The 14,376-nt window shown below is 52.0% G+C and overlaps 1 protein-coding gene across 8 annotated transcripts in view; it reads right to left on the bottom strand.

Moving 5' to 3' along the window:
* Positions 1-5,571: 5,571 nt before the first annotated feature.
* The window catches only part of ZNF362 (zinc finger protein 362), a 33,732-nt gene continuing 24,927 nt past the window's right edge, over positions 5,572-14,376 (bottom strand). For all 8 annotated transcript variants that reach the window (XM_084784647.1, XM_084784648.1, XM_084784643.1 and 5 more), the window contains 3 exons: positions 9,825-9,903; positions 9,519-9,677; positions 5,572-7,369 (listed from right to left, as the gene is read on the bottom strand). In XM_084784647.1, coding sequence (XP_084640773.1) covers positions 7,253-7,369; positions 9,519-9,677; positions 9,825-9,903 — 355 coding nt within the window. In that variant the 3' untranslated portion in view covers positions 5,572-7,252. The remainder of the gene's footprint in view (positions 7,370-9,518; positions 9,678-9,824; positions 9,904-14,376) is intronic.

Here is a 14,376-nt window from a genome sequence, read left to right on the forward strand (position 1 = left end):
TGCCCGACCCACGGAGCACGGCCCCTTCAGCTCCTAAGCAGCCGCAGTTGTGGCTTTGGCTGCTCGGCTGCCACTGCCTCTGCTATCACCACTGCTGTGCTGGCTTCTCCTTCATGTTCTTAGATCAGCCTTCACCCTTAAGTGTTGACAACACAGGGCTGGAGAGATGGCTCAGAGGTTAAGAGCACTGACTGCTCTTCCAGAGGTCCTGAGTTCAATTCCCAGCAACCACATGGTGGCTCACAACCATCTGTAATGAGATCTGGTGCCCTCTTCTGGCCTGCAGGTGTACATGCAGGCAGAGCACTGTATACATACTGATAAAGAATTAAATATTAAAAAAATAAAAAGCCAACTAGTCAATGCTGAGCAATAACAGAAAATATGGTGGGACATCCTGGTCCGGTGAGGAGAAACGAACTGAACCCAGGAGGTGTGAAAAGCAAGTGAAATATGGGAAATCTGAATGGGAGGAAGCTATACTAGCCTGGAGGTTTAAGATGGAGTAATTATTATGCAGCACTGTGCTCTAGGCTAATTAAATAGATCCTAGTCTCTCTGTGTGTGGTTTTTTTCTTCTTTTTTTTTATTTTTTTTTTATTTTATTAATTTATTCAAAATACTTCTCTTTTTTTTTCCTTTCTGTGTGTGGCTATTTGGGTATATACCTGGTTAAGGAGTAACCGTTGATTTATTAAAATTATGAAATATTAATAATCATTCAACAGTTACGACTGTGTCTTTCAGGAGCCCGTCATCAGCTGTGACTGTTGTGTGGTATCTTCAAGGTGTCCGTGGTTGATGCAGGACACCTGGAGCTGGTACGAGGGTAGCCTGGATGGCTGTTTGGCTGACACACCTTTGCTCAGGCAGTAAGGGAGGCTCCAAAAATCTACTAACAGGAGTCAAGTTGCTCCCTCCCCTATGACTCTGCTGTTTACAGGATAGTGGACACAGAGGGATGTTTACAATAAGGGCCTGAAGAACTTATCATTAACACTTGTAATAATGTTAAGAGATTTCTAACGTTGGCAAACAGCGCCCAAGGAGCCCCCTCCCCCCCCCCTCCAGGCCCTTTCACCTCTGATCTTTCTCTCTCTTCTTTTGGAGTTGATGTTTTTAAAATAAGGAGAGCAAAACTGCCTAGACGCAGGAGCCGTTCACATTCTTGAGATGTCAGCTGCAGGAGAGTGAGGGTTTGTGCCTCCTTCCCAGTCAACGTCTTCAGGAATGAGCCGCTGAGAGGTCAGCAGGCGGTCCAGCCAGGGGCTCAGCCACGTCACCTCCCCTGCCTGTAGCATAGTTTGTGCACATTTGAGGAATACTATAAGAAACAAGTCACTTCAGAATGACCCTTACATTTGAAAAAAACAAAAAAAAATTTAAAAAGGAAAGGAAAAGAAGGAATTGAGAGGAAAAAGAGGAGGAGATATGGTGGCTGACTCTTCCTCATCCATGCCTGCCCAACCACTTTCATTCTCTGTAAGAACTACACAAAGGGGCTGGAGAGATGGCTCAGAGGTTAAGAGCACCATCTGCTCTTCCAAAAGTCCTGAGTTCAATTCCCAGCAACCACATGGTGGCTCACAACCATCTGTAATGAGATCTGGTGCCCTCTTCTGGCCTGCAGGTGTACACACAGGCAGAACATTGCATACATAAAAATAAAAATTTAAAAAAAAAAAAAACCTACACAGAGTGCTGGGGAGACAGTTCAGTTAGCTAAGTGTATGCTTCGCAAGCCATGAATGCCCACGTTCACATCCTAGGGACCCGTGTGACAGCAGGCATCCTGGCACATGCCTGAAATGGGGAGACAGACGCGATGATCCTGGCTGAATGAGTAAGCTCCAGAGAGAGACCCTACCTCAAAACTGGAGATAGAGAAGTGATGGAGGAGGAAGACGCTCAACACTGATGTCTGGTCTCTCCTCGTATGTGCGCGCGCACACACACACACACACACACACACACACACACACACACACAAATGCATATGCCACACGCCCGGGTATTTCACTGACTGAATCATTTGCCCAACCTCCTGACTCTGTAGTTTAGCAGCCCATGCTAGCTATTTGTCTGGCCCAACCCTGATGGTGTTTCCACAATGTGGTATTGTTCACAAGAAGGCTCCGGTAGTGATTCTGATACCCCGCAAACTAGCCTTTCTGCTTCCCAGTGTCCTCCACCTGCACCAGATGGAACAGAAGCCATGCCCTTTGGATTCTAAAAGAGGGACTGGATGGGCCCAAATGTGCCTGGAGGCAGATAGCTGCCGGCTACGGGCTGGCACAGTCCTCCCCCTTGTGGGACAATGCTTGCCCTCCATCTAAGCTGGCAACATTTACCAGTTCTAACAAGCTCTGCCCCGCTAAAGAGCTGACCAGGAGCCAGTGGGGCAGTGGAACATCTTGTTGTGGACCTTTCCTTCTAGGAACTAGGTGTGACGTAGACAACAAATTCCTTAGTTTGTTCACAGGAAAACGTGGGAAGCCAAGAGTCCTCCCTGCGGTGGGGAGGGGTGCTGTGACGCTTCAGAAAGCATCTTGCTCTCTCTCCCTCTCTCTGCCTGGCCCCATTGCAAGCAAGGTCATAGAGGGTGGGGGATTCTCCTACAAACAGAGGGTTCCAAGTTTATAGGGGAGTAAAGGCCTTGACCAAGACTCAGACTCTGGGCAGTCACATGATGCTGAGAGAGACCTTCTGAGAAGGGGTGTGGTACCTCTTTGGGATCAGTTAGTTATTTCCCTGCCTTCCTTAGAGGCAGCAGGAGTTAGAGGTGCAGCACAGCAGGACAGGAAGGCAGGAAAACCCACCTCTACAGAGGCCTCAATGGTTGCCACCCCTGCTCTTGGGTCCACAGGACTTGCCCACAAACCTGGACCATCAGCACTACAGCCAAAAATCTAGGTGTGGCTCAGGCGCCCCCCACTGCTGTGCCAGTACCAGTACTGCCTAGAAAACCCGGAATAGCTCCAGCTGGCTAGGGACGAGGTGGGGGCGGGGGCGGCGGTCTAGGCTAAGGGCTAGCAAGGTGGAAACTTACAAGCAGCACTATTGATGATGCTACACGCCCCGGGGACAGGCTCAAGAGCTTCCCACCTTCGGATTGACTTTACTGCACATCCTCCCTACCAAGTGGTTGTCATTCTTGATCTCAAGATGCAATTAGGCACCGAAAGGTCAAGTAACTAAGTCGTCCTCAGACTACTAGGGGCTTAAATCCCGAATGCCAGACAAAACAGGAAATGAAATGCAGCCAAAGATTAAAGACTGAAAGTCTCCAGAACTGAGGCGAACTGCCTTTCTCAGTTCCCCTCTGGTCATTTCTCTGCCTCCTCTGTCTTCCGCTTGAGTCTGGCTGAACACAGCCACCAACCACCCCAGCACCTAATCTCCAGGATCATCCAGTTGAGTTGCACACCATCTCGTAACTAACTTGCTCCCGAGACATGGAGCGGAGAAGCTGACTAGAAAGGCGTCATACAGCGGCTTACCAACTGGTTCGTCCAGAAAGCAGGAGCTGGCTCAGTTGGTCAAGCGCTTCCGGGGTAAGCGTTGAGGGACCTGAGTTCGAGCCCTAGAACACACATAAAAAAGCTGAGCGTGGTGGCTGGCTGTAATTCCAGAACTGGGGAGGCAAAGACAGGCAGGTGGTTGTGCTCCTGGCCAGCCAGCCTGATCAGTGAGCCTTAAGGAAGTGAGAGAACCTGGCTCAAAAAAATAAAGCCAAGAAAGTGGGCAGAGCCTGAAGAAGGCTCTCAAGGGGAGCCTTTGGCCTCCGAACAAATGAACATGTCACAGTCAACTGTGAGCCACCAACACTCCCCAATGTGTAATTGGGGAGTGTGTACCACCTGTTCCCGTGAGCCAGGGTGGCCACTGCACCACTGGCTGTGTACTTGCGGAGTCAGGTAACCATCTCTGGCCAATCAGCTGTAGATACCATGGGTAATGGGGTAATGTGACATAGATATGGCTGCCAGAGCCCAGTGCTTTCTGGTATAGCGTAGAGAGGTCAGCCTTAGAGACAGACCAGAGGCCTGTGGGATTACCAAAAACATGGCGGCTCTATTCTCAGTTCAATGGTAAAACATTGTTACCAGAGCAATGTGAAGTGGACCCCCAAAATGCTTGGTCCTCAAGGATGGAGCCAACTCTTGAAGGTTCTGAAGACTTTGACCCAATCAATGGATTTAGCCATTCAAGAACTCATGAGCCTGGAGAGATGGCTCAGAGGTTAAGAGCACTGGCTGCTTTCCCAAAGGTCCTGAGTTCAATTCCTAGCAACCAGATGGTGCCTCCCAACCATCAACAATGAAATCTGGTGCCCTCTTCTGGAGGGCAGGCACACGTGCAGGCAAGACACTATATACATAATCAATAGATCTTTTTATAAAAACAAAAAGAACTTATAATATGATGGCATTTGGGAAAGTAGAGCCTCATTGGAGGACATGGGTCACCAAGAGCCTGTCTTTAAAGGGCATGGTGATAGGGGCTGGAGAGATGGCTCAGCGGTTAAGAGCACTGACTGCTCATCCAGAGGTCCTGAGTTCAAGTCCCAGCAACCACATGGTGGCTCACAACCATCTATGATGTGATCTGATGCCCTCTTCTGGCCTGCAGGTGTACATGCAGGCAGAGCATTTTATACATAATAAATAAACAAAATCTTAAAAAAATAAAATAAAATAAAGGGCATGGTGCTGCTCACACCTTCCTCTGTCTCTCTCAGTCTGAGGTGAGCAACTGTGTTCTTCCACACCCTCCCATACGGATGTTCTGCCTCCCATAGTCCCAGAAACAATGGAGCCAGCCAACCATGAGCTGCACCACAGACAGAACCCGGATCAACCTAAGCCCATTTTCCCTCCTATAAACCATCTGGTATTTGTCACAGGATGAAAAGTCTGTAAGATGAAAAACTTATACCAGAGAATTAGGTCCATCGCTGTGACTATTGGAAGCCTTTGGGAGTGGTTTGCGGGAAGAATTTGGAAAAGTCAGAAGTCTTGATAAAGCCTAGAATGCTGTAGGCAGAGCCTCCTGGGCAAGTCTGCCGGGAGCTTGAAGGCCAGAATGTGAACAGGATACTGAAAACAAAGCCTGTGCTCACTGGGGTTCAGATGGGGTTGGGGATGCTGCTGGGAACCCGGCTGGAGCTCACTCATGCTACACACTCAGGCAGCGCATTGGTCCATTTTCCTCCACATCCGTCAACACTGATGCTTGGCCCAGGCCAGGCTTAGAAACAACAGAGGGTGTATCTTGTCTCCATCCTTCCTCCGTGTCTCTGCATCCTGGCTGCCACTGGGTGAGCATCTTCCACTACACACCCCTTTCTCTTTGGCGTTTAAACCTCAGGCCTGAATTGATGGCCCAGAGCCAACAGACTGATGATACCATGAGCCAAAAGCAATCAGTCCCATCAAGTGTTCCCACTGCCTCCTGGGTATTTGTCACACAGTGACAAAGAGTATATAACACACACGCCTGCAGCAGAGTAGTGCAAAGGTGGGCGGGCCCGCTCTCCCACACAGCCCCGACACAGCACCAAACACTCTGTCCACCGCCACCACCAGGGTGTAGGTACAGTTTATTCTTCACATCAGAGAAATACAAAGAGCAGAGGGGTTGCATCCCTTGTCTTTCGCCCCCTTAAGTGTTCTTCTCCACACTGGAGTTGTGTGGCTCCACTCCCTTCTTTAAATAGAGCATAAGCCTTTCTCCAGAAGCTCTGAGGGTTACCTGTCCTCACCTCCCTGCCACCAAGATGCAGACTGAGAAAGCCAACAGACCGTTTTCTCTTTTTTAATAAGGTAACTAGTTCTAAATATGGTGGCCTGGAGGTCCCATAGAAAAAAAGCAAAGGATGTTAACAGTATCGGAACAGCATATTTACAGGGTAGTAACATGCGGACAAAAAGCTACAATACTGAGTATCAGACGACGCAAGTCAAACAAAGGGGTTGGGGTCGGGGTCTGAGACCCGCCCCCCCCCCCCAGTGGAAAAGAAACCCCAGGAAACGTTAAACCGGTAAATCAATGGCGAGTTAAGGCTTAAAAAGTGTATAAAAATAACACAGTTAATATTCAAACGGACTCAGATACAGAATATATAGGTGAGTTTTGTCTAGTTTTCTTCTCTGGGGGCTGTGGAAGGGCTTCTCTGGGTTCTGTACAAAGCTCCTATATACACGGACACGCATGGCTTTCGGATTGGGGTGTGTCTGGGGGGCGGGGCTGGGGGCAGGGTCTGCTCCTGGGACCTCCTTTGGAGGATCCTATCCCTGCCGCAGGGCCTGGGGGGTCTGGGTTGGGGGGAAGTCGTCGTCTGCGGTGAGAAAGACAACCCCTCTCTGGGCACTGTCCCCTTGTGGAGGGAATTCTGGAAGGGGCTCTTAGTCCCAGGCCCCCTCCCTTTCCCCTGCCCACAGTCTGGAGTGGTGGGAGAGGTAGCCGATAGGTTTCCTGGCCAGCACCGAGGTAGACTGGGGTGGTCTTCAGGGCAGCAGGGGAGGGGCCAAGCCTCACCTGGCATGCCCCCAACCCATTTCCCTGGGCTTGCCACCCAGCCGTCACTGCACCCTTTGGTCCTGCGGCTCTCCAGACCCCTCTGTTTCCATGCCCTGACGCCAGGCAGCCCTGGCAGCTGCTGTACTCTCTGCTCAGGAAGGCTAGGGCAAGACTCAGGCAGTTTGACTGGGTGACGGAAGGGCTCGCTCCAGCGGTCTCCTGACTCCTCCCACCTGAGGGAGGGTCCCCCTTTGAAGTCCAGAACCCCAGGCTTGAGCCTCCCTTCAAGACCTGAGGCTAGGGCCTGAGAAGTTCCCACGCTGCCCTCTGGTTCTCTGTATCCGTCTGTCCGGTCCTTTCAGTTTTTCGTTCTTAGCAGCACCAACATCCTGGCCAATAAATATCCTTTTTTTTTTTCTTATTTCCAAAACAAACTTAAAAACAAGAAACAGTGAAGCAGGTGAGGGAGGGGGAACAAAAAGAAAACCCAACAGACAGGTTCAAAGTGCTCTGAGGTCGTCTTTGGATGCCACCAGAACAGTCCAGAACCTTGCAGCTGGCCTGGCTGCCCAGGAGCTGGACCAGGCAGGGCTTCTGCGGACCAAGCTTTCTGGTAGGCTGGGAAGGTCGTGAGAGAGCTTGGTGGTTCCCGGAAGCGCCAGCGGGAGTTAGGCTGGGTGCTGCCTAGGTCTGTGTCTGCCAAGTGGGCGGGGCGGGGCCGCAGTTGGGCTCAGATCAGAGAGATTCGCACCGGAATGCCGGGGGACTCCGTTCTCTGGGGTGAGTGATGGCTCACCAGGTGTTCCACCACTGTGTGTTTGGACATGTGCTTCATCAGGTAGGTCTCCTGCGGGCAGAAGGGACAAACAGAAGCCATCACAACAGAGGCTCCAGTTCCCAAGGTAGCCACTAGAGAGAAGCCCACTGTGGCCACAGCCTTTGGGGCATAGCAGGACCTGTGGGATGAGCCCTACAGATGCTTGGGGTGGTTCTTTGCTTTGCTGGAGTCCAGTCCTGCACAGTGCTGGCTAGAGGGGTGGGACGAGGCTGACAGGAAGCTGGGCTCACCCTCAACAGTTTGCAGGCAAAACCCTGCAGTCTCAAGCCCTGCCTGCCATCCACATCCTAAAATCTGCATCTGTGTCTGGTCCGTGTTTCCTGTGGGATTGGGGCAGGAACGTGGCTGGAGCTGAGTTCTGCCATTTCTTATCACTAGGGCAGGTCATCCCCCCCAGCCTGCTCCCGAGCCCCCGTTTGCCCCCGTGTAAGCAAGAGCAGGTACCTAGAGCCCTCGGCATGCAGTGAGGGGTACGGAGGCCACTCCTTCCCCAACCCCCAACATTTTATTCCAGTTGGAAGCAGGCGTCCTGGCCTCCGTAAACCTCCAGGTGACTCTCTCTGGGAGTGACACCACACCTGAGTCACCCATGTACCCCACTGCCTCTAGTATCATGACTGGATGGGGCGAGGTGACCTGGGCTGTCGTCATTGCCCACGTCCTCCACGAAGCCTGGCCAGGAGCAAGGTAGCATACCCTGTCCCTGGCCGCCACTCAAGATGGGCAGTCGGGCAGAGGGAGCCTATGAACGTGGCGAGGTGTTAAATAAGCCGGAGGATGCAGTCAGCAACAGCCGAGACAGAAGCCAGTCTCCAGTGAGTGCACGGCAAAGAGTAAGGCCAAAAAGACACTGGCCCAAGCTGAGGTGATTTGAATAGGAACAGTCCCCATAAACTCATGTTTGAATGCTTGGCCCATAGCGAGTGTCACTATTAGAAGGTGAGGCCTTGTTGGGGGGGGAGTGTGTCACTGTGGGGGCAGGCTTTGAAGTCTCCTATGCTCAAGCGGCCAACACCCAGTGGGGCGCACAGTCTCCTGCTGCTGCCTGCGGATCCAGAAGCAGAACTCTCAGCTCCTTCTCCAGCACCGTGCATCTACCTGTGTGCCGCCATGTTTCCCGCCATGACGACGATATCGGACTACTAACTCTCTGAGCTCTAAGCCAGGCGCAGTTAAATGTTTTCCTTTGTAAGAGTTGCTGTGGCCACGGTGTCTCTTCACAGCAATAAAACCCTAGCTAAAACACAGGATAATATAGGAATCTTATTTGGGTCTTGCTCTTTTAAAAAAAAAAAATTCTGTAAATAAAAATATGACATTTAGGAGACGAGTGAATATATCCATGCTGTCTGAGTAATGGACAACAGGGCTTTTGAATAAGGGATTATAAAGGCATTATGGGTATGTTTTTGAAAGGAGTTGTGGCCCTTGGAGACGTAACGTTTTTACAAACAAAGTAACAGGAGGTCTGGATTTTGCTTTAGAGAGCAGGAGCCGAGGAACGTCAGCGCTGTGCCTGACGAGCGAGCACAGGGGCCTGGCCGTGGACTGAGACCTCTCCAAACTCAGGAGCCAAGACAAACCCTTCATCTTCATCCTGCAAAATCGACTGCCTTAGGTACTTGGTTACAGTGACAGGAAGTTAGTATGTGTCCCTTCCTCAGAAGGCCTTACCTAAACCGGCCCCAACTTCATCTCCTTGCACCCGCTACTGTCTCTCAAAGCAATGGTTCTCAACTAGGAAAAGTTAGCCCTGCAGTAGACATGCATCGTATCTTGGAGATATGTCCACTGATTTTTGTCTTGGAGAGGGGAGGTTGCTACCGGCACCCAGTGGGTAGATGCAAAGGTTGTTTACAGTCCTACCAGACACAAGGAAGTGTCCAGCCATCTCAGAGGAGCATCTTGCCCAGGGTCTGCGGGGCTAGAACTGAGCAGTTCTGCTTTGGTAAAAAGCTGAGTATCCCAGGCCTTTCTTTGCAGAACTTTCCCTTAAGGATGGGTGGCTCTCGCTATGGTACTGTGCCCCCTGGTGGCCCTAGCAGGGATTGCAGCTTCCCCAAGTAGGAAGGCACTTGGCATTCCTGGGCTCCGGAGAGCAGAATCCCAGGCCCTGCCTTGAGGCTCCCGTTACTTGGTGCCAGGCAGCAGGACTCACCGAGGTGTAGGCCCGCCCGCACATGCTGCAGCAGTAGGCCTTGGCGTGCTTGATGGCGTGGGCGGAGAGGTGGATCTGGAGGGAGGCGGAGTCTGAGTAGGCCCTGTAGCAGTTGGGACATTTGTAGGGTTTGTCCTTGTTGTGCTGCCGCTGGTGAGACTGTGAAGAGCAGCGCGGCAGGGGGGGGGTTACGAGGCAGCGACTCTCTCCCACATCCCACCCACTGCCTGGGACCCCTGGAAGTGAGGAGACAGCTGGGGTGGGGGTGGGGGCGGAGGGTGAGGGATGGGGCAAGTCAGCACGCACCTGGAGGTTGGAGAGCTGAGTGAAAGCCTTTTCACAGCCAGGATGTGGGCACTTGTAGGGTCTGTCGCCTGTGTGGATTCTGCAAGAGCAGGGTCCGGTGAGGGTGCCGTCCTGCCACATCCCCATGGCAACTCCCGCCCCCACAGGTAGACCTCTGCTGCCAGGCACCTACATCCCCACCCCCACTCGCTTTCCCTGGTGTGCGCCCCAGAACATCCTTCTCTGGAGTCTGCTGCTGGTCGGAACAGACTTCCCCACACCCCCAAATGTGACATCCTACAGTGTCTGTCTTCTTGGCTCCCCCCCCAACCCCCCTCACCTGTGACCGCATAGACCTCTCTTACTCACTTCCACCTTCTTGGTGGCTGGCAGATATAAGCTCTGCTCAGGGAGACGTCCATAGACTGAGGACGTGTGCTGGGGACGGCAGGCAGGCAGGCAGGCGGGGAGAGCTCCTCTCAGATTCACCCTAGATAACTCCTTCACATGACTCTTGCATGGGCATGCCCACATACACTGGCCTCCTCGTCACAGTGGGGTCATACTGGGGATCCTCTTGGGTCAAGGCCTGCCTCTAACCACTGACTTGTCCCACTATGACAGCACTGAGCTGCCTCCGAAAGAGATTCAAGAATAGCCACTGCACAAAGGCTGGGCCTGCCCTTTCCCACTACCTACAGAGCTCTCGGTTTCCGTTTCCGGCCCTGAATATTAGGCCACACCCATCACCAGGATCCTCTTCCTAGCATCTTCCTGCAAGCAGAGCTTCCAGCCTTGCCTCCCGCATCTGTGAGATGGGGATGCTCAGCCTGACCCCAGGCAGGCCCTCGTCAAACACATGAAAAGCCAGCTGAAACGTGTAGTGTGCTGCCCACCCCTAGCCCCGCCATGATCCCAGCCCCATGTGGGGACTTCAAACCCAGAGCTGCTCTCTTACCTAATGTTTGCCCATCCACACATCCCTTGCGACCCAGAACCAGACACGTTCCACCTTCCACCTTGAGCCAAGGCTCCTCCTTTGTGTACCACACTTGAATCTACTTCTGCCACCTCTTGTCTCCCTGAGTCCCAAGTTCCTCATCTCTAAATTAGGGATAATACTGAGGACCCTGAGCACAGAAGATTCCATGGAAGGCCGTTCACACAACGCTTCTGCAGGGTTAGAGGGACCAATGCCCCACCATGTGAGCTGCAGGCACCAAACCCGGGTCACGGTGCTTGGCAGAAAGTGTCTTTACCAGCTGAGCCAGCTCACCAGCCTCCTTTTTGTTTTGTTTTAGCCCAGGCTGACCTGGAACTCAAGGCACTTTTGCTGCTTCAGCCTTGTACGTGGTGGGATTTCAGACGTGAGCCCCGACACTCAGCCGGCTCGCTTTCACTCCCAGGCATGCCCCACTACCGGATGGATGGCTTTACCCACCTTGGATTTCATAATTAAAACAACGGCCTCTCCGTGGCCTTTTCCCACTCTCTCCCATGGGGAAACACACTCATCCCACACAAAGACCTCAGGGGCCCCTCAGGTGTTGAGGTGCTGTGTGTCTAGCCACAGGGGCCCTCTGATGCTGAATAGCTGGTCTTGGAATTGCAATTATTGCCATCAGACTCAAGAAACGCAAACCAGGCTGCCCCCAGCTGCCGTTATCAATATATACGTACATCACATTACCCAGCCAGGGAAAGAAAAACAAAGCCAAGCACAGTGGGCACCCTGCAGAAGCAAACACACACAGGTGGTGTCACTGTGTCTGGCACTAGCCTCCACAAATAGACACCGAGCGCTCGCCGGCACTCTACCGAATCCCCCCCGCCCTCCCAGAGGCAGCTTCATTCCTGCCGCTCACACCCTGGTCCCTGTAGACACGTGGTACCTTTGGCGTGGGTATCTCTTTGTCACGATTGCTTAAGACACGTGCTGTGGGCCTTCCATGAACAGACCACGGTAGAGGACGTCCTGCTTGCGTTGCTGATGCACGCGTGTGGCGTGTATCACTCTCCAGAAGTCTGGGCTAGTGGCACAGTTTGGGAGTGGCCTGCTCTTTACCCGTGCCTTCCTTCCAAACACAGCCTCTTCTGGAAGCCACTAAACACAGCCATCCCAACAGTGGTCCGGGGGACAACTCTGGGCACAACCCCTTGCCAACTCCATAGGGCAGGAAGGCAGGACACAGTCTCTGCAGAGTGGAAGAGGGCTGGCTCCCTGACTCTGTGATTGCTGGGGGGTCCTGGGGCTTTGTAAACCCCTCTCTTTGCCACTGGGTTAGGACATAGTATCTTAATTGTATGTGCCAGTGCCCCATGACTTGTAATCATCTTCTAAATGTTGACAGACTCCTCTTAATGGTGTTCTGTTTCCTGCCTATTACAAGCTTGAATCACACAGATGCAATCCCCGGGATCTGGGAACATTCTGGCAAAACAGTCCCCTTCAAGGACCAGTTAATTCTTTTTTGTTTTGTTTTCTTGCTCACATTCTTCCGTTATTTTTTTCCCGTTTTGTGTGTTTATTTGTTTTCGACAGGATCTCACTCTGTAACCTAAGCACAGCCTCAGAGTTTCAGCAATCATCAGGCCCAGCTTCCCAAGGGCTGGGATTACACGTGTGAAGCCTCCCACAGTTACTATTAAATAAGCTCAAAATCTACATATTGAAAGAAAAAAAACCAGAATGCTTAATCATTATTACTTCTTGCTACTGTGACTATTTTCTCTTTGTTAATTTTTTTAAAAAATGATTTATTCGTGTGTGTGTGTGTGTGTGTGTGTGTGTGTGTGTGCGCGCGCACGCGCGCACGTGTGCATGTGTGCACATGTGAGTGCAGGTGCCCACAGAGGCCAGAGGAACCGGATGCTTACCTGGAGCTGGAGTTACGGATGACTGTGGGCCTCCTGATGTGGGTGGTGGGGGTCACACTCAAGTCTTCTGGAAGAGCCGCATGCGCTCTTACCACCGAGACCTGACCGTGTCTGCCTTTACCTAACGCTGCCTTTGAGCTAGGTGGCCTCTTGGGTCCTGTCCTTTAGTTCAGAATAATAGTTTCTTAGTTTCTTCTATATACAACCCTCAAGTTTCCATATGGGCACCGGCCCACAGCTACTATTTGAGAGAGGAGAATGCTCAGAGGGAGGGGACGGTCTTCAGTTAGTTGGACATAAAATGACAGGTGCCCTTGAAGTCTGTAGCCCAAAGAAGCAGCTCAGCGTCCCTGGGTTTATTCCATACGCGTATCAATATGTAATACATATGTCTGTTTTGTGCCCACTCACGACCTTATATAACCCAGACCTCAAACTCACTATGTAGCCGAGGCTGACCTTGAACTTATGACTGTGCAGCCTCTAGCTCCCAGGTGCTAGGATTATAAACCCAACACCGTGCATGGCTTGCGCTCCCGAAGAATTTATTGCATTTATGTATTTATTTTGTGTATATACGTGTACAAGCATGCGTGCTCTCACACACCCTCATGTCACAGTGCACATGTGGGGACCAGAAGACAAAGCGCAGGGGTCAGTTGTCCCCCTCCCACCATGGGAATATTCCGGATCTATCTGACTGGAATAACTTGGGTCACCGGGCTTGGCTGCAAGTGCCCTTACCCACTGAGCCGTCTCTCCAGTCCACACAGCATGTACTTTTTAAAGATGGACCAAAGATGCTCATGTACAGAGACTGTCCCAGAAAATGTAAACACAACATACCACAGCCGGGCCCAGGGCATCTTCCTTTAATCCCAACACTCAGGGGCCAGAAGCAAAGGGGGAAATTTCTGTGAGTCTGAGGCAGCCCGCTCTACACAGCCAGTCCCAGACGAGCCAAGGCTACGTAGTGAGGCCCTGTCTCAAACGAACAAAACCACGTCCTTCCAGGGTTGCGGAGAGACGGCTCGGTGGGCAAGAATGTTTCCTGAGCAAGCATGAGAACCCAACAGAAACCCCCGGCACCCACATACAAGCTAGATATGGCTAAACACACATCCTCATGATCCCAGTGCGGGAGGCTGGAGCAGAGGCAAGAGGTCTGCTGGGCTTGGCTGGAGCCAGCCTAACTCCAAGCTCATCTCGAGACTTTGTTTCCAGGGAACAAGGCTGACAAGGACAGGACAGGACAGGACAGAACCAGATATCTCCCTCTGGCCTCTACACTTGTGACTGTGGGGTGTGTATCCACATGTCCACATGTGTGTATACACCAGACACATACACCACCCACCTGCCTATCCACCCACTCATGCACGCACACACATGGCTCAGAGGTGCATGCATGCCTAGTACGCCCGAGGCCTTGGGTTTGGTCCCCCCAACTCAGACACACAAAAATTCTTTCTAGATATAAGATACCTTTCTCAATCAGCTTTATGGGATAAACTAAGGGCCTCTGAAGGCAAGCCAAGCTTACCGTGTGCATCACGTTCTTAGGAAAAAGGGCGGCACGCGTGAGACCTTAGCAGCAGACACCACGCTCCCTTCTGAGCTTGCTGCTTCTTACAGCAGACTGGGCAGAGCCATGCGGCCCTGTCAACAAGCCTCTGGGGCCCTCACATTTGCCTTA

The sequence above is a fragment of the Acomys minous genome (assembly GCF_964271855.1).
Source record: "Acomys minous genome assembly, chromosome: 6".
Lineage (NCBI taxonomy): Eukaryota > Metazoa > Chordata > Mammalia > Rodentia > Muridae > Acomys > Acomys minous.